Source organism: Fusarium flagelliforme (genome assembly GCF_020744385.1).
Source record: "Fusarium flagelliforme strain FIESC 12 MPI-CAGE-AA-0113 chromosome Unknown B0J16scaffold_5, whole genome shotgun sequence".
Taxonomy (NCBI): domain Eukaryota; kingdom Fungi; phylum Ascomycota; class Sordariomycetes; order Hypocreales; family Nectriaceae; genus Fusarium; species Fusarium flagelliforme.
In genome coordinates, this window is record NW_025763507.1 from 2,337,116 (window position 1) to 2,356,173 (window position 19,058).

A 19,058-nucleotide genomic window follows, 5' to 3' on the forward strand; every position below is an offset into this window, starting at 1 on the left:
CATGCTTACGATGCGTACTTGCCTCCGCTTACCCTAAGGCACCGGCTCCTTAAAGCTGAATTCAGGAGGTGCTATAAACAAACCACGGCCGAGCCAAAGGTAGGCAGGTATCTACCTTGGTAGTACTTACTGTATCCAGAAGTCATCGTGAATGGTAGGCAGGCACTTGCCTGTGTCGCCACATTCGCAAAGAAGAAAATCAAACCCTCTTGTTAGGCGGTTTTCAGTGTTTCGGCTCAATGGACATTCTCTACATTTTTGAGCGTCATGGTAAGAAAAATTAGAAATGCTGTGATTTTCAGTTGGATCTCGACACAAAGATCCAGCAAACTGTGACAGATAGAATTTGGAGATATTAATTCGATCATATCTGAGGGTCGTGCCTATCTATCTGATCCATGGCAATGGCGATGTCTGACTCTTACAAGGACTTGGTGCGCTTAGCATAGGTCCATAGTCCGGAGCCAAAGACTCCGAAATACTCCGGTGCATTCACGTCACGAAAGGACTATACAATAGGGACTAACTAGAACACGTGGTCGGTTTTCAACACCAAATGCCGTAGCAAGCCATTATAGAAAGTTGACAAGAGAACAGTCTGACAAGAAAGAAAAAAAGAGAGACGCGACCCTTGGTGGGGTTTGGGTATGGTCGATCCCTCGCAACGGGTGGGTTGCAGCCTGCAAAAGGACGCCAGAGGCCGATCCGCGGCGAGATAAAAATTGGCCTCAGTTCCCCCTTAGTTTAGGACGACAATCTATTGACTCCATAGTAGGTCCAGAGGGAGAGAGAATTGGTTGATGAGGTGATTGACAGTCGAGCACGCAATTCGGAAGCCGGGCGAAGATGAGTTGAGGCGAACTAGACTGCGAGAACGGTGTAAAAAAGAATACTAACCCCTGCAACAAGCTGCAGAGCTGCAGCAAGATGCCCCTCCATTAGCGTACACCGACAGCCCGTGAGCCGTCCCCTAGGCCCTGGAAATCCACTCCGGCACCCGCCTCGTCCGTCTAGCCAACCACCGGGGACGATTACTACGTAGTAGTACGAATACGTGAGACTCGAGCCATATGTTGTTAGAGTTTCTGAGTACAAGGAAAGCTCCAACTCAAGCCCAGGCAAGGTACTTGGACGCCAATCAAAAGAGCGGCGTAGCTATCCCGGCCACTTTTTCGACCCCTCCCCCGCTTTCGGCCTGTGGTTGGCCACTTTGACCTCTTCCTCCTGCAGGCGTCAGGACAGCTCAAAAACATAAAACATTCATCTTCCTTCCGATTCCCAACATTTTCCTCCTTCTTTCTTCTTCATCACACTCTTGCCCTTTGTTCTATCTAGAAAAGGATCTTCTCAATTGATCCAATTTGGAACAGACAAGGGCTTTGGACCACTTTGTATGTCAACCTCATCTCGTCCCCTACGGCCTCCATCCAGTTCAGCCTTGCTCGATTTATCTGCCCCTCACCCCGCCCTCCACCCCGCTTGCACCGTGCTTTCTTTTCAAGAGCAGCATCAGGACTAACATTGCAACAACAGTTTTTATCATCCTACGAACCAGACAAAGCAGTTGCAGCAACCGCAAAGATGGTTCAGTCCGCTATTCTCGGTTTTCCCCGCATGGGTGTTAACCGTGACCTGAAGAAGGCCACCGAAGCTTGTCAGTCACCCACGCAAACCCACTGACTCGTGTCATCATCGACTAACAGAAAAACTCTAGACTGGGGTGGAAAGATCTCTCAATCTGACCTTCTTGCTGAGGCTAAGCGCCTCCGTCTTGCTCACTGGAAGATCCAGCAGGATGCTGGTGTCGACATCATCCCCAGCAACGACTTTGCTCTCTACGACCACGTCCTTCACCAGATCCAGGACTTTGGTGTATGTGTCCCCCTCTTTTATGGTTCAAAGAACTCCACTTGCTGACTCGCATCCTTCAGGCCGTTCCCGAGCGATACACCAAGGATGGCCTTGACCCCATTGACCAGTACTTCGCCATGGGTCGTGGCCACCAGAAGGAGGGCGTCGATGTTCCCTCTCTGGAGATGGTCAAGTGGTTTGACTCTAACTACCACTACGTCAAGCCAACCCTCCAGGACAGCCAGACCTTCAAGCTCACCGACAGCCCCAAGGCTGTTGCTGATTTCAAGGAGGCTAAGGAGGCTGGCATCAACACCCGCCCTGTCCTTGTTGGCCCTGTCTCTTTCCTCCACCTTGGTAAGGCCGACCGTGACCAGTCTGTCGACCCTATCGACCTTCTGGAGAAGCTTCTCCCCGTCTATGAGCAGCTCCTCTCTCAGCTGAAGGAGGCTGGTGCCGAGACTGTCCAGATTGACGAGCCTGTTCTCGTCTTCGATCTTCCCCAGAAGACCAAGGATGCTTTTAAGCCTGCCTACGAGAAGTTCGCCAGCCTTGGCGACAAGATCCCCAACATCGTTTTCACCACTTACTTTGGTGACATTGTCCACAACATTGACCTCCTCCCCAAGGACATCTATGGTCTTCACATCGACCTTGTCCGAAACCCCGAGCAGCTTGAGAAGGTTCTCGGCTCCATCGGCTCCAACACTATCCTCTCCGCCGGTGTCGTTGACGGACGTAACATCTGGAAGACCAACTTGAAGCGTGCTATCGAGATTGTTGAGACTGCTGTCCAGAAGCTCGGCAAGGACCGTGTCATCGCTTCCACCTCCAGCTCCCTCCTCCACACTCCCCACACTCTTGCCAGCGAGAAGAAGCTGGACCCTGAGATTGCCGATTGGTTCTCTTTCGCCACTGAGAAGGCTTCTGAGATTGCTCTCATTGCCAAGGCTGTTACCGAGGGCCCTGCTTCCGTCCGTGAGCAGCTTGAGGCTAACGCCAAGTCCATCAAGGCTCGCGCTGACTCTCCTCGCACCAACGACCCTCAGGTCAAGGAGCGTCAGTCCAAGGTCACCCAGAAGGACTACGAGCGAAACAGTGAGTTCACTGTTCGTATCAGCCAGCAGCAGAAGAAGCTGAACCTTCCCCTCTTCCCTACCACCACCATCGGATCTTTCCCCCAGACCAAGGAGATCCGAGTTCAGCGAAACAAGTTCACCAAGGGTGAGATCACCGCTGAGGAGTATGACCGTTTCATTGAGAAGGAGATCGAGGAGAACGTCAAGATCCAAGAGGAGCTTGACCTCGATGTCTTCGTCCACGGTGAGCCTGAGCGTAACGATATGGTTCAGTTCTTCGGTGAGCGATTCCAGGGTTATGCTTTCACCACACACGCCTGGGTCCAGTCTTACGGTTCCCGATGCGTCCGACCTCCTATCATTGTCGGTGACATCTCCCGACCTAACCCCATGACTGTCAAGGAGTCCAAGTACGCCGTCTCAGTCTCCAAGAAGCCCATGAAGGGTATGCTCACTGGTCCCGTCACCTGCCTTCGATGGTCTTTCCCCCGTGACGACGTCCACCAGTCCGTCCAGGCTGAACAGCTTGCTCTTGCCCTCCGTGATGAGGTCGTCGATCTTGAGAAGGCCGGCATCGACGTTATCCAGGTCGATGAGCCTGCTCTCCGTGAGGGTCTTCCCCTCCGTTCCGGCGAGGAGCGTGACGCCTACCTCAAGTGGGCCGTCCAGGCTTTCCGTCTGTCCACCGCTGGTGTCGAGGATGCCACTCAGATCCACTCTCACTTCTGTTACTCTGAGTTCCAGGACTTCTTCCACGCCATCGCCGCTCTTGATGCCGATGTCCTCTCCATCGAGAACAGCAAGTCTGATGCCAAGCTCCTCCGTGTCTTTGTCGACTCTGAGTACCCTCGTCACATCGGACCTGGTGTCTACGACATCCACTCTCCTCGTGTTCCCAGCGAGCAGGAGATCAAGGATCGCATTGAAGAGATGCTTCAGTTCCTCAAGCCTGAGCAGCTCTGGATCGACCCTGACTGTGGTCTCAAGACCCGTCAGTGGAAGGAGACCAAGGAGGCGCTTTCCAACATGGTTAACGCCGCCAAGTACTTCCGCAACAAGTACGCCAAATAGATGTCAACCTATGCTGTGTGTTTAAGGGTTGATGGGGATGGGGGCGTCTGTGGATTGTGTTAATAGTGCTTTTTGTGGAGTCTGTTCTTGAGAACAGCTACGATTTCAACATCGGCGTTTGGGGCTGGCCTAAAAAAGGACCAGATATATTTGTGGTAATCCCAAAAGTTAACCTGCGGATTAGGATAGGAACTGGGTACGGATGATTTGGCGAGCATTCAACATTTGCATATACCCTCCCAATTGGGAGCAGATGAAGGTCTTAAAATCAACAAATTGACCTATTTTTCATGATGATGAAAACTTTGTTCCTCTACTGGCATACATGATTGTGACTGTGACTGTAACCTTTCTTTCTTTCAAAATAGGTACGACAAAGAAGAATAAATAATCAAGACTTCCACTGATGCCCACGACATAAGGTACCTAGGTACCTAATTGAGCATAACTACCTAGGTATACTGCCTTGAATCACGTGCCTACGCGTATAGGTCCCGTACCCACGTTGCAACGCGCTTGCTATCATCCTTGTCTTTTGTTGAACGATAACAATTCTCAATCACCTCCACTATTGCGATTGGAGATTTGCATTTCACGCATGTGATTATCGGCGCGATGGTTTGCTGCCTAACAAGATGCCTCCAGTTATAATACTCGATTCTGACGACGACGAAGATGATATTGGTTACTCTCCACCTCGAAATATTCAGGCATCTGTCTCACCTGTACGTGCTGAAGTTGAGGCTGCAAGTGACTCCTTTGCGCGTGTGAGCGGTGCAACGACATCGACAGATCCGTCATTTTTTCAGAATATTTACAATGAACAGAATGATGCAGCTCGAGGCTTTGTTCCAGACCCGACAGCTGGGTCACATGACCAGGATCAACGGTCAGTCTCCAGTTCAGATATGACGGCGCCGGCACCTTTCAAGCGCACTGTGACGGGGTTAGTTGAAACTTCTTCATCTTCTACGCGGGATCAGGGAAACGCGGGATTGCAGAGGATGTCTGATGAGAACGCTGCAGATGAATGGACTCAGGCCTCAACACCAGGCAGGCGAAAGGCACCTATGGCTGTTATGGACGACCCATGGGATGTACCAAGTTCACCTGATGAGCGTCCTGCTAAACCAAGGATAAAAATCAAGCTGAAGCGTTCAGGGGCACACTCTGATTCCGCAACAGACTCTCCGTATGCTCAGGAGTTGAACAGTGTGGCAAAGGCTCAGGAGTCCAAGTCTGAGCGCCCAGATGCTTCACCTGCAAACGATAGGAAGCGAAGAAAGGTTCAACATCCAGGGGCTTCTTTCCAAGGTTCTAATGAAGTCGATTTGGTCACGATACCTTTCAACCATGATCATGAGGGTGGTAACCATGAATTTCAGCCACCACCTACGCCTAGCATGCTACCACCAACGATGCCAGTTGACGAAGGCGCTTCTTTCTTTATCGCCCCAAATCCATTAACTGATACGCAGAAGCTGGAGTATGAAAGCGTGCAATTGCCTTCAAGCTACAGTCAGAATCATCAGCTACCTCCTGTGAGGCAATTCAATATCCAAAATCTAGCTTCAAGCGGAGAGGCTACCAATGTCAACACACCTAGAAGCAATGCAACCTATCTCATGAGCACTGCTCCTCCCCCTCCTGCTTCAAGCGTGATGGATCTGCCACGAGCAACAATTGGTCGGCCCACAGGTCAGCAATGGGACTCGTCTCCTGACGTCATCGCGGCTATCGATTCGCCTCCCCGAGAAAAGGCAACTAAGCCGCAAGAGCAAGCAAGGAGGGGTGCCGCACCTGAGCTCGCAGACGACGAGTTTGTGGAGTTACAGCAAACTGAACAAGCAGACCTACCAATCATACAAGAAACTGCGTCTGATAACTACGACTCTGAGAAAATGGCCAAACCAACCAAGGCAAAGAAGTCAAGAGGACGACCAAAGAAGAAGGCACACGCAAAAGAAGATGTAGCTGTGACGGATCCATTGGAAGCCCTGCCAGGGGTCGATGGATCTGTTACAAAAACCAAAAAGAAGCGTGGCAGGCCACGAAAGTCGGACCAGGTTAATGCCAAGGAAGAAAGTCTCAAACTCGACCCGTCACTGTCGACCAATGACGCTTCATTGTCTGAAGATGCTGTGCAATCCGAGAAGAGGACCAAGGTAGAAATTGAGGAGACTGAAACAAAAGTCGAACTCGCTGAAGACGAAGATACCAATGACTCGTTCAAAGCTGATGGGCCAGATAGCCCTGCAATAAAGGAAACAGACCCTAACCTTTCGACGCGATCAATATCCAGTATGGACGACAATGCCACATCCAAGACTTCAGATGCTCCTGCAACAAAGGAAGAGAAATCAGAGAAGACAACAATCGGCAGCAGAGGCTCAACGCCTTCAAAAGGATTATCATCAATCATTAACAAGCCTGTATACCGTGTTGGGCTAAGCAAGAAGTCGAGAATTGCACCTTTGCTAAAGTGTTTGCGTAAGGAGTAAAGACTTGTTGTTTGAACCGGCAAAAGTTTGGTGGAAACGGAGTTGGGTTGTCGGCTTTGCTCTATTCATTACCGGCGAGGGTATACAACAGGTCTTATAGGGTTCATGTTTTATGATACGTCCGTCTCTTTTGGAGTTGGGGGCATAGGCGGTTAGAATGAGATACCTGCCTACATCAAGCAAGGCGTTCTGGTAGTGTACATAGTAATAACGCAGCTCCTGGTGGTTAAAGCCAAGAATCAAAGTTGCTCCTGTTTGCAACATATTACACTGAAAGCAATGGGTTCTGCTTTCACAACATCTGGAAACAACTTGCGCTGTTTGTGCTGTAGTATCCCTCCCATCATCCAATTTCTCCGACACAGTCGAAACTTGACCCAAGTATGTATAATAAGTTGTGGAGAGGAAGGGAGACAGAGTCGGGAAACCATACCTTCGCAAGCTTTGCTGTGTCCTTTCTGTTTGGTCATCGCCATGGCCAGCTCAAGTCTCGACGTCTTCTTCTAGATGCTATATGTAACTAGGTGATTGTTTCCCTGGTGCAAACAAACAGCAACAGCTTGTTTGGAGAGAGCACTTACAAGCAAGGTCCAACAAAAACCAAGGTCAGACTGACTCTTCCTCACTTGTCTATCATTCTAGGAGTCTCTTGGAAATGTATAAATACCCCCTCGATCCCCAGTTCTGAGTTGTTCTTTTCTTCTCATCAACACCAACTCTACACACTCATCTCAGCTACACTGCACTACATTACAGCTTATTGCACTGTACTAGTCGACCCAAAATCGTACATACTGAACTACCCTTCAGACAAACTTTCCCTTCGAATCTCAAGGTTCAACCTGTTCCACAATGTCTAAGCAACCCAACAAGACTGAATGGACCCAGGATGCTAAGGCTCGCATCATGAGCTCCGAGGTATGGCTCCTATATTCCTTCCTTCTTACGGATAGTTTCATCAATGCCTAGTTTGACAGGCCAAGTCTGGCAATAACCCCGAGTTCGCCAAGTTCGCGCAGGCTGAGGTCGACAAGAATCTCGCCACGAAGCAAAACGATACCAAAGCTTCCCAGAGTGGGCAACAGAAGAAGTGAAGTTCAACATGATCAGGCTGGACAACTGGGCGATGGATGAATTTTAGTCAAGGACAGAAGACCAGGCAATGGTCCATGCTCTCAAGCAACAACCTCCGGGATACTTGGTCTTCTTGATGATTACATTTATAAAGGGTTAGCTTGATGAATTATTACACGCTTTCTACCCCATGCACCATTCGTGGCGTCCTACTAAGATACACGAGCACTGTTCCAATTGTAGTGCCACTGCCGCTCTGCTCTAGATATTCTTGTCAGATGTCATAAAGCATAGTAAACTACAAACAGAGACATGGTATAATAGAGCGAATGTCCGGAAAGGTTATTCCAAGCTAAGGTTAAATACTTTCATTTTGGGGACTAACAACATGCTGTGCCTCTGGGTTCTGGTCTATAGAAACTCCCGGTTCAAGGTATTCGTATTCATCCACATCATCCATTTCTTTCAGCCAGCTACCCAGTTACCAAATCGGTGTACTACTAATATTAAGTAAATCCCAATAACGCCCTTTCATAATGCATGCGTGCCATAAACCTTTGGTTCGTAATTGACCACCATCCAAAATCGCCATATATGATTCCCATTTATCGCTTAGCTGTTGCGTATTCCTTGTTCTGTTCTGACATGAATGAGACCGGCCCAGCGTTAAGGTGTCAGAAGAATTGGCCTCCGAGAGCATAAGAGGACAATTCTTCTGGTACCCACCTGCCCAGATGCTATCAGCTCCGGTTCTCGTCGTCCATCTGATGAATATGCTTCTTTACAAACTCGAATGACGAGAAGAAGATGGCATTAACGACGCACGAGCGGCTCATAGAAACACCAAGGCCGCGATACATATGGCGCTTGAAGAACTCGATCTTGGGGGCGGGTTCGACCTTTTCGCCCTTTGAATAGAGTAACGAATTTCGTTGGTAGATGCTCTTGGCCGAATCGATAGGGTCTGTACTTGTCAGTGAAATCCAGCATTGCCGTTTGAAACGTTGTTGGACTTACAAATCATCGCCCAAGAAACCAAGCCACACATGCCTCCAGCAGCGACAACAGCTACCTTGTTGCTGTTAGGGTGATCGCCAGCCAAAGTATTTCCGATCTGTTTCCCGCTTTCATACACCATAAAATAAATGGCCGTGCCTAATGTGTCGCGAACTGCATGTTGTGTCAGTGGGTCTCGTAAGCCAAGAGCTGCGAGGGTCACGTACGGAGATGAAGCCTGAGACCGGTATATAACCCAAAAATGCCCCGATGTTTGATGATGTTGGCCATCGTCCGTAAAGTACCCTTATTCTGGTAACTGGCTGCCACGGCGTGACTGCCTTTACTAGCACCACGTTCGGCAAGTAGAACGGAAACTTGGGCACTGAGCTTGGTGAGTTCGAACGGGCAGGCGAGAAATGTTATGACAGAGCCAGCCGTTGCGCCAGCTGCACCAAAGCACGCAACAGAGTAAAGATTCGGGTATGTGCCGTGGCGATTGACATGACCAATGATATCGAACCCAAAATTGCGCTTCACCCAACCTGAGTATGAGTATTTTGCACGTTGATAGATCGAAAAAGAGACGGTTCGAACAAGTGTAATGCTTGCCATTGGGGCTGTGACGCCTACAATATCGGATTAGCCACTTGCCGCCAGCAAGACCCTGTCAATTGGTCGCAACATACCTCGAAAGAAGCCGCCAAGCTTCTCTGCATGATAAGTCTGGCGAACGCAGTCAAGGAACCCTTTGTAGTGGTAGGTTTGCATGCGCGTCTTTACGCTGTCGAGGGGGAAAGCGGCGAGGGTAGAAAATACGCTGGACGAGCTGGCGGCGATTTCGGTCCGGTATCGCTTTATGAAGCGATTGGAAGGGTTATTCTTCTGTGTTGCAGCAACAGCAGCGCCTGTCGCAGTCAACGCCGTCGTCTCGCCATCGCGTCGTCCTCCAGCGCCGTTAGACATGCTGATTGCAGAAGTTGTAGCTGGAGATGACAGTGACGACAATTGCGATTGATGGCCTGTGACATCTTGGTGAACCAATTTGGCTCCAGTAGTCATTGCTTCCTCCCGCTCCCCGGGAACGAGAATGGTTGGACCTCAGACCGATGCGCCGAACGAGTATGAGCTTTTGAGGCCAGTAGGTGGGTGGGATATTTAGATGATCGAGTTAAAGCTTTATTTGGAGGCGCGGTCGAAACACGGCCTTTCGCGGACAGCCGCAGGGTCCATTCAGACTTGGGTGACCACCGGACAGTTGAGTGCAGAAAATAGAAAAAGATAATGGGTGGGTTTAAAGGACCCAGATCGGAGGGCGGGAGGCGGAGCGGCGGCGACGGCGACGGCGACGGCGGCGGGATGTCGGTATCGTTTGTCTCTGCACGGGCACGGGCGTCCGGGTGCCCTCGGCAGGAGAGGGCGACGGCAGCGGCAGCAAACAATACTATGTGTCGCAGCTTTCTTTGACCAGGGCTCAATTAATGGGAATGATTAGGGAATGAAAGATGAAGGGATAAGGTCTGTGACCAAAGGTGGGGATTGAGTATAGCAGTTTATGTACAGTCAAGTTACTCTAGGTACGAAACACGGCAGGCGGGGGTTCATGCCTCCCGGTTTTTGGTGCTCTTTTCTCGGTGTCGAACTTCCAAAATCCTCGGAAGGAACAGCCCACCCCAACAAGCTTGGGACCGCGGGGCTTGTCCGAGCATCGATCCATCGATCCATCCATTTTCTTTCATTCATCAATATGAATTATATGCTCCCTTCCATTCTATTACATTTACACAAAATAATGTTATGCATATCAATTGGAGATATCCGTACCCAGGTATTGATCTAGCTCCAGATCTTTCCGCCTACTCCACTGCGAGCTGTATCTGACGCATTAACTTAACTGCCGGCGGCTGGCTCATCCATCACATGTTTTTTGACGAGCTACTGTTTCATTGCAGTTCGAATATCGAGCCCTCCACATTTATCAACTCTTCGGCATCCAAGCACCTACCTTGGGGTATAGCATGGTGATTTCTTTGTATCTAGGAGCTGTTTTCCTATATGAAATAAACGCACATGGCGTTATTTTTTCTCTTGGATACAGGTTGCAAACTGATAATCATCCATCCATGTTACAGTATCTAGTAGGTATCCAAATCTATACCCCATGTCATTAAGCGGACTTCAATGTCCGGGTAAGTAACATCTCGGCCCATCCAATGATGGCCATTAAAAATCCTCTGACCCCCGCATTTACAAACAATACTCGAGTTGGGGTTGGACGAAGCGCGTTTACCTCAGACTCGAGTTGCATTTTGCGGGCGACGAACCACCATCACAACCTCAAAAATACCATGATCTACACATAATCATGCACTGATCAGCTTCATGCTAGCCGAAATATTTCCGTCGTTGTTCATCAAACCTAGAAGCAGTAGCTGACTTGGTTGAGTCTCACTGCGCCCCGTGGGCGCATTTCTGGTAATGTTGAATGATAAACGCATAACATGACTATCAATCAAGTCATTCTCTGCATAATCCACGTGCGAACTTGTGTTTTAATGAGGGGTGGCCGTTGGCGCTCAGTTTGCATGCTGTTATAAGTACTGATACTGTAATGTATTCTACTCGGATGAAAGACGTCATCCCTCCTCTTATGAGGATTCGCAAGATGACGAGATCGCCATGGTAGACCTGCTCAGATCTCTCACTCGCGAGTTCACTGATGTGAGGTCTGCAGCAGGGCTCGGCTTGCCTCTGGATGGTCTGTTCCCCGGCGAGCTCAAGCCAAGATGAAGAGAGCTCGACGAAATCGCAGATCCTGGGTTTTCTAGACTACATGTGTCATACGTCGTTGTCTCTCTTGACTCAAGAGCCGGAAGCCGCCTCGGCTGGGGTATCTTCTGCCGGTGTCGCTTCGCCCGTGGTACCGTTGTCAGGAGTATCGTGGCTTGCTGCCAGGCGTTCCTCCTCCTTCTTCGAACGAATACCCTCTGTCTCCTCACGAAGCTTCTGCAAGTTCCAGACATCATCATCATCATCTTCGTCTTCGGACTCGTCTTCATCACCCCATTTTCCGCTCTCGAACAAAGCACGACCGGTGTTCTCCTTGGCCTTTCGGGCTTGCTCCTCGGCGGCCTTCTTGTCCATGCGATCCTTCTTCCATTTAGCGAAAGACTCTGGCGTCACAGGTGTAAGGGTTCCTGTCAATTTGTGTCGTTCCGACTCTAGGAAGTCCTCAAGCGTCAGAGTCTTAAGCGGTGACTTATCCAAAAGTGCCTTCTCTGCTGCTCTCTGTTCCTTGGTCTTGAGAACAAATCTAGATTACTGTTAGTGGCTACCAGGATAGCATTGAAAACCAAAACATACCCAGGTGGAAGAGCGTGCTTGTACTTGCACTTGTCTCCTCCATTAGGGCAAATCCAGAACCAACCATACTTGCCATCTTCAATGGCCTCAATAAAGTATTTGCATACTTTATCGGTAGTGGTTTGCTGGTTGCCCTTCTTTGACAGAACGACACTTCGGAGCTTGTCTTCGTCCCAGTCTGCTGATGTCTCGACCTTCTTGTTCTCTTCTTCTTCTGCTCGTGCATCGGTGTACAGGTTCTTCTTTTCTGTCTTGCGCTCGACAGAAAGATCGTGCGAGAACTTGCACTTCTTGCCCTTCTCACAGTTGCCTTTCTTGTAGAAAATACACACAACCGTCTTGGGGTCGACTCCAAAAGGCACTTTCTGGATCTGGGCCGGCCTATTCATCATTGCCTCCATATCTCTCTTGGCGTCCTCAGCCGCCTTCTTCTCACGCTCGCGAGCCGCCTTCTCGGCCTGCTTCTTCTTCTCCTCAATCGTGCCAGCATTCTTGAGGTTCGCCTGCATACGTCCAATTTCTCTCTGAGCAGCACCGCCCTTTTTATTCTTCATACCAAAAGTTCGATCCTCGACCGTCTTGGTCGCCTTTTTAGGCTGAGGCTCCTTGCCCTTCTTGGGAGGCATGATGGGCGGTTGGTGGCGGGGTAATCGGGGGAGACAAAAAGAAAGTTCGATGACTTTTTGAACGTTCGAGCTGGTCTATGGGGTATTCTGTGATCGTGATTACCCCCGATTTCGATTTGGTGATGGTACAAGGCAGAGCCACCAAGTCTAGGTTGGGAAAAAAAAAGACGAATGTTGAAGATTGCTGATAGTTGGTGGGCTGGGCTGCCTTGGTGTGGAGGATGAAGTCACCGGCTAGTCACGTGTTGGGCGTTCAAGACTTTTCTTAGTGAGCAAGTGCCAGCCAATGAGACCAGTTTAGTGGTCGCTGTGGGCATGGACTTCTTTAGAAAGTCCTGTTGTAGGAATCTATTAAATACATCTTGCCTGTTTGAATTTACCTAGGTAGACTTGGCTCAAGCACGATTTGCCGTGATTGGAAGCCGGAGATCAATTGCGTAGGGCTTCGCCAAAGTCTCTCAAAGACAATCATAGGTATCTCACAGTGGGGATAGGTACTTCCAAACTGCGGGCCACGCTAAGACAGAATCCCGGCGATAGTGTACGTACCTCCACCACGAACGAGACAATTAGAGCTCCATCTGGCCAGTTGAAGCTCGCTCTCCGTAGCATCTACAGCTTCGTGTGCACCCTTCCTTAACACTGCCTCGGATCACGCAGAAATCGCGAGAGCTCAACGATACTCCAAGAGCTGGCCCAAATACCACACTTTGTGAGTAGCTGCAATGCAATATTAATTTCTCGCTCATGGGCAAGCACTAATCGTGGATCGCAAGCTTTCCAGGCCTACCTCATTACCTGCCTCGATCGCGAACATGATTACCGACGGCCAACTCTACCAACTAGCCATATTCTTTGGCGTCGCGGCAATGCTTCTTATCGTCGTCTACCATTTCCTCGAAGTCAACGCTCCGAAAGGCACAGTTGCAGGCGGCAAGGAGGAAGCCGCAAAGTCGCTATGAATGCGCATATACGATGACTGTGCATCCTATAATTTCATTAATGGGGTTTTCATTGCAGCAAAGTACTGCCTGGCGTTAAGGAGAAGTCTTCGAAGAATTAAAACCACGTATTCACACCACAGAGCTTGGGTTCGATACGACCAGATAAGGGGCTGTAGAGATTCGACACTGGGGGATATCGATTATACTCAATAGACAGCTTCCAGCAATGTTTACAGCATTCACTGTGTGTTCTAACCTTGACAGCGCACCAACTTGAACAACCGGCAGGCTAATTTGGCTCAGCATAAGTTAAGTTTTCGGCCAGCTTTCATAAGGGTGTCGCTTTAGAATTGCCTCGTAAAGTACCTAGAAAACGAAAACAAGTTTGGCTCGCGTAGGTGCATTTACATTTAGTACCTAAGGCACCCTATCCTACAGCAATCGTGAAGTACTGCTCCGCAATAAACATTGTTTGCAAGCTGTCCCTTTAATGCAGGACGGAATTCTGCCAATGTGGATGCGAGACTAAATAACCTGATCACCTTACGTGAGCTTAGCAGAGCGGAAAGATTAATTAAATTTTACACCCAATGCTTTGGTCAATGAGGCTCAGCACTACTTAAAAGGGTTTAGTTTGCTCGGGGCGCCACACTCACGCCTGCGCGCATTGAGCTTGTTAGGCAGCTGACAGCAACAGGAGGCAGCACCCACCCCATATTTTCCTGTGCCTTTATGTTTCCCTTCCTCCCTCCCTGTCTCCATCTTCCTCTCCTTCTCTCTTCGTCAACCATCAAAGTTCTCTTCCCTCACACTCACGCCCACTTCTCAAACCCAGCCCAAGTACTTCTCTTCTCTACCAGGCCGCTCTAATTATTCTTGCGCGCTTTTTCTTCCATCCCAACTCTAGCAGATTTATTATTGGAGTTCTCGCGACCACCTTCTCTTGATTATTCTCTCTTCTCATCGCGACTTTCGCGCTTTGGACAACAACTACACCTGTCGTTCAATACTTTCTGCTGATTTGACCGACTTTGTCAGCCTAAACCATATTTCCATAAACCACGGTTCAACCAAACGTCAAAATGTCAGGCAAGCTCGACCAAGCTCTCGACGACATCACCCAGGCCCAGCGCCGAAGCGCTCGCCGTCGCTCCAACCCGCGCCGTTCTACCGGACGCCCTGCCGCGGCCGCACCTGTTGGTGGAATTCAGAAGAACACCAAGCCCGCGCGCGGTGCCGGCGCAAAGCCTGCCCCTACCAAGGCCGCCCCTACCAACAGTGACAGCAAGATCATGGTCAGCAATCTGGTAAGTACTCGGCAAGCCCGTTGATACACTGCTTGCGCTAACAATTTCATCAGCCTAAGGATGTCTCGGAGCAGCAGATCAAGGTATGTTTCCGCTGTGGCTCTTGAGGCTCTCGGACTTTGTTCGACCTTTTCTCCTTCGCCGCTCTTATTTTTTGCCTTCGACGCGTCAATCCGACTGGTTTGTCGATCCAGCCTGTCGGTTCGGAGCTATCAGACACCTAGTCTACGGGATGTGGAATATTCGAGATCCAAAGACGATCAAAGAGCTTGTATAAACTGGCATAAAACGATTGGAATCAGTCGTCTCTTTTGCTGATCAACTCAAGTCTTCCACGTCCCTAAGGCTAGTCTCCTTCCTGTACTCGGTAAAACCTGGAAATGGTACAATGTCGGAAGTTGAGAACATCCTTGTCACGCAATGATCTTGGAGGAAGCGCCTGGTCAGCGTTCCTCGCCTATGTAGCGTCGACTCTACAGGATGGAGATTGTCATAACGATATGCACATTTTCCAGTCAACGGCTAGCGGACTCCTCAAAATGAGCCTGTCTGGAATTCCGTATCAACTTCAGCGAGCAAGCAGTGAGCACATACAGCAGATCACCCCTCGACGGTTTCGGGAAAATGAAGCCATGTCGGCTTAAGCAAGTCCCTAAGTGGGAAACGATGGGTTGCGCGTTTATTTTCTGGCAAAGCAATCGGGATACTACATGAGCAGTAGTAAACTTGGGCTGGGTTCCTGAGTCGTGGGCCATTGCAGTGAGAGCCATGTGGGTGTGGTCTCGTATGCTTTGATTGATCTCAATCCTCGGGGGTTGGATCGGGAAATCTGGCTGTGTCTCGCTGTTCTGCTTGCTGGCTGTTCAACTATTTCGACTATCAAATCTCGGCGATGTAACATTCTCCCGGAACTGGAACGACCGAGGCTCGAAAACGGAACGACGAATTTGTTAAACCATATACTTCGGAATACTAACGCTTTTCCTTTGATAGGAGTACTTTATCCAATCTGTTGGGCCCATCAAGCGAGTTGAGCTTGTCTACGGCCCCAACTCACAAAGCCGCGGTATCGCCAACGTCACCTTCCACAAGTCTGATGGCGCTAGCAAGGCTTTCCAGAAATTGAATGGTCTTCTAGTTGACAACCGACCTATCAAGGTATGCTGTTCGTTGTTTCTGGCGTGAAATACAACTAATTCGAGTAGATTGAGATCGTTGTTGGAGCCGCTCAGGCCGATAAAGTTATCCCTACCGCCAAGACTCTTGCCGAACGTACTACGTAAGTTGAAAAGCTCATGTGTAAATAACTCCATCTCACGCAAGAACAGTCAGCCTAAGGCCCAGGCCAAGGCTCAACCCAAGTCCGCTGCTGCCGACAAGCACAACGCCGGCGCCGCCAAGGGCACTGCTAAGGCCGCTGGTAACAAGAAGCGCCGCGGTCGCAACAGCCGTCCCGCGAAGAAGACTCAAGAGGAACTCGACTCGGAGATGGCTGATTATTTTGTCACTCCTGCCCCTGACGCCAACGCCAACACTGCTGCTGCGCCTGCACCTGCGCCGGCTGCCACTGGTGATGCTGATATGGATGAGATCGCCGTATGTACCGCTCAATTCAGGTTGCCTAGATGATGCTAACCATGGTCCCTAGTAAAACTAAGTAAGGCGTAGCGATGACAGCGATGAAGGAATAATATTGAACTACCACAAGAACAAGCTGATGTTTTTATTGGCGGCTTGCAACAGAATGCGGTTATAGTTTTAGTGCTTGGTAATTTAACAGCTTGGTCCTGCAGGACTCGGCCAATGAGTGTACAATAGGTGGAATAAGACCAGTTTTCAATTTTGATTTTCGTATCATTGCTTTGTGAAGTTATGACATGACCTACGTTGAGAAAACAAAATCGGTATTCTAAAAGCTCATTCACGTCTTGCATTGCCTACTTTGTTGTCTCCTAGTGTTCGAATCACCTTGAGAATAATACATCGGGTCCGCGGGGACTGAATATATTGCCTTCCCTTAGCTAGGTTTTCAAGTCAGACCTTATTCCAACATTCACAGGGCACTCTTCTTGGATAGGTAAGTAGGTGAACAAGTCATGGGCTTAACGGTTTTTTTCATCTTTTTTGCTTCCATATCGAAGCAGGCAATGCAGTAGTCTGTACCACATATCCGAGAAATAAGCCTGCCTTGATAGGCACAACGCCAAATACCCTGCCTGATCCTGTACTGTAGTTCAGAAAATGCTCGCCTTTGGCAACGTCAAACAATCATATTTGCTGGATCTAATCCTTCTTCTCAGTAGCGGCGGCAGCGGGAGCGGCGTCCTTCTTGTCGTCGCCCTCGAGCGCGGGCATGTCGTCGTCGTCTTCATCGTCGTCAAGTTCGTCACCAGCACCCTCGGCACCGGGGAAGCCAGCACCACCTCCCAGCTTGGAGAAATCAATGCCGCCGAAGTCACCGCCCATACCGCCCATGCCTCCCATACCTCCCATGTCGCCCATGCCAGGCATGCCACCTATATGTGTGTTAGTTTGTTGTTTCTGATGCATTGCTTCAGTGTAGAACTTACCCATGCCACCGAACTGAGAGAAGTCGTCCTCAGGGGCCTCGTTCTGCTCATCCTCGTCAACCCACTTGTCGAAGTCGGTCTTGAGGAAGTGGACGCGCTTGGAGTCCTTCAGCAATCTGGGCCAGTACTCCTCCTTGAGCTCCTTCTTCTGTAGCTTTATCTCAACGTTCTTGGCAGTGTGGTTGATCTTGCTCTCTGCGGGGTCGATCTCGCCCCAGAACTCAAGCTCGACATGGTACTTCTTCTTGAGAGTGGATGAGGTGCCGGTGAAGTTGAGCTTGGTGGGCTGGAGGTCGAGGGTCATGCTGTCCTTGGGCACATCAGGGACGGAGATGGTGAGGTAGATGAAGTTCTTAGAAGCATCGGCGACAGAAGATCGCTGAGCCCAGAGGACTGGAGAGGAGTTAGTAAGTGCGCTTCATATGGAATTGGACAGGTGCGCAAGATGCGATCGAGCTTTAGACCACCAAGAAAATTGTTGGCAGTGTAGGCCTCCAGAGCGGCATCGGGGAGAGGAGGGGAATACGAGGACAAGGCTATATGAATGACAGCGACATACCTTCGGGGTAAACAGTGTCAGACATTGTGTATAAGGGAATTTGAGGGTATCTTAAAGAATATCGTGAAGTAGAGTTAGAAGTTGGTCGTGGAGGAGAGGGAAAAACAAGAGATAAGAAGAAAGGCGAAAGATTCAGATGATGCAAGATGAATGGAGACGAGCTGGATGGGTTTTTGGTGGGCGGAGCGGAGGAGGTGCAGTTTTAGCTCGTCTGCTTTCTGTAGCTGCTCTGGGCTCTGGGCTTTGCTACCGTATGAATGCTCTGCAGGTAGGCGTGAGGCTTGCACGTTTGCCTGGTCACAGGTAGTATGGTAGAATGTCTAAGAACAAGAGAGAATGGAGGGGCAATTGATCAAGAGGTACTTGATTTAACCAGGCAATCCAGTGGTAGGAGAGGTATACACTATCGCCTCGCAAAGGTGCCCACTCTGACGTTTGTCCCTTGAATTGGTCAGTGTTTCCCCACTGTTAATGGGCTGGAGCTCCTAGAAGGTACTGGAGCTTTGTCGCCTTCAATGGAGGTTGACGATAGGACATGAGCAGGTACAGTACGAGATATCTCCAGACCTGATATAACCATCACTCAAGTCAAATTCTTAATAGGGCTTAAAGTACTAATGTAGTGGCCAAAACTCTGTCCTTTGTAGAGGGTCTAGAGGTATTCATGACATGGAGCCTAATAAGTTAACTCAACATCTACACGCGGCCAGCATGAAGATCCAATGGCGGGGTAAGCAGGCGAATCTCAGTGACTGTGTCAAACATTAATGGCACACAACTTGAAGAACAAAAAGTGTTTACGATGTCTTTGAGAGCCCGATTATCAAGTCCCTAAGAGAATCTTAAGTGCCTGAAAATTGGGGCACTGCGCAGTAGGTAAGGTTGAGAGCTTTGCGTGGACTGCTCCAGGTTCTGCTTCTGCTGGACCCCGAATTGGCGGTCCTTCTACCTGAACAAGGCCTCCCCACTGTACTTGTACCTTTTTCTTTGCTTACCGGGCCAATTAAACCTCGGCCCTGTACGCCTACTCAGCCTCGAGGCTTGCACGGGCGAGCCTCACCACCATGAACCAACATCATCTAACAAATAGCTACGGCTAATTCGACAGCGTCGAGAT

At 49.6% G+C, this 19,058-nt stretch overlaps 7 protein-coding genes across 7 annotated transcripts; 4 read left to right on the plus strand and 3 right to left on the minus strand.

The window, feature by feature from the left end:
- Positions 1-1,264: 1,264 nt before the first annotated feature.
- On the plus strand, positions 1,265-4,305 carry B0J16DRAFT_345164 (cobalamin-independent synthase). Its single transcript, XM_046128235.1, has 4 exons — positions 1,265-1,391; positions 1,534-1,654; positions 1,715-1,872; positions 1,932-4,305. The coding sequence occupies exons 2-4, from the start codon at positions 1,582-1,584 to the stop codon at positions 3,999-4,001; spliced, it is 2,301 nt and encodes a 766-aa protein (XP_045981452.1). The 5' UTR covers positions 1,265-1,391; positions 1,534-1,581; the 3' UTR covers positions 4,002-4,305.
- B0J16DRAFT_345168 (uncharacterized protein) lies at positions 4,306-6,774 on the plus strand. Its single transcript, XM_046128236.1, has one exon. It carries the CDS (start codon positions 4,637-4,639, stop codon positions 6,500-6,502), a length of 1,866 nt encoding a protein of 621 aa, XP_045981453.1. The 5' UTR covers positions 4,306-4,636; the 3' UTR covers positions 6,503-6,774.
- Positions 6,775-7,232: 458 nt separating this feature from the next.
- On the plus strand, positions 7,233-7,596 carry B0J16DRAFT_401252 (uncharacterized protein; the record flags this gene model as incomplete). Its single annotated transcript, XM_046132565.1, has 2 exons — positions 7,233-7,420; positions 7,480-7,596. Exons 1-2 carry the CDS (start codon positions 7,355-7,357, stop codon positions 7,594-7,596), a joined length of 183 nt encoding a protein of 60 aa, XP_045981454.1. The 5' UTR covers positions 7,233-7,354.
- A 302-nt stretch (positions 7,597-7,898) lies between these two features.
- Positions 7,899-10,124, minus strand: B0J16DRAFT_307237 (mitochondrial carrier domain-containing protein). The gene is made up of 4 exons (XM_046124819.1): positions 9,262-10,124; positions 8,800-9,201; positions 8,594-8,746; positions 7,899-8,540 (listed from the first exon to the last, which is right to left on the minus strand). The coding sequence occupies exons 1-4, from the start codon at positions 9,632-9,634 to the stop codon at positions 8,317-8,319; spliced, it is 1,152 nt and encodes a 383-aa protein (XP_045981455.1). The 5' UTR covers positions 9,635-10,124; the 3' UTR covers positions 7,899-8,316.
- A 1,310-nt stretch (positions 10,125-11,434) lies between these two features.
- B0J16DRAFT_321777 (uncharacterized protein) lies at positions 11,435-12,561 on the minus strand (the record flags this gene model as incomplete). Its single annotated transcript, XM_046125654.1, has 2 exons — positions 11,435-11,885; positions 11,936-12,561. The coding sequence occupies 2 exons, from the start codon at positions 12,559-12,561 to the stop codon at positions 11,435-11,437; spliced, it is 1,077 nt and encodes a 358-aa protein (XP_045981456.1).
- A 2,026-nt stretch (positions 12,562-14,587) lies between these two features.
- B0J16DRAFT_321778 (uncharacterized protein) lies at positions 14,588-16,463 on the plus strand (the record flags this gene model as incomplete). Its single annotated transcript, XM_046125655.1, has 8 exons — positions 14,588-14,812; positions 14,866-14,895; positions 15,328-15,394; positions 15,534-15,571; positions 15,806-15,970; positions 16,018-16,091; positions 16,141-16,408; positions 16,461-16,463. The coding sequence occupies 8 exons, from the start codon at positions 14,588-14,590 to the stop codon at positions 16,461-16,463; spliced, it is 870 nt and encodes a 289-aa protein (XP_045981457.1).
- Positions 16,464-16,659: 196 nt separating this feature from the next.
- B0J16DRAFT_345180 (HSP20-like chaperone) lies at positions 16,660-18,159 on the minus strand. The gene is made up of 3 exons (XM_046128237.1): positions 17,942-18,159; positions 17,383-17,775; positions 16,660-17,328 (listed from the first exon to the last, which is right to left on the minus strand). The coding sequence occupies exons 1-3, from the start codon at positions 17,964-17,966 to the stop codon at positions 17,096-17,098; spliced, it is 651 nt and encodes a 216-aa protein (XP_045981458.1). The 5' UTR covers positions 17,967-18,159; the 3' UTR covers positions 16,660-17,095.
- Positions 18,160-19,058: the final 899 nt, after the last annotated feature.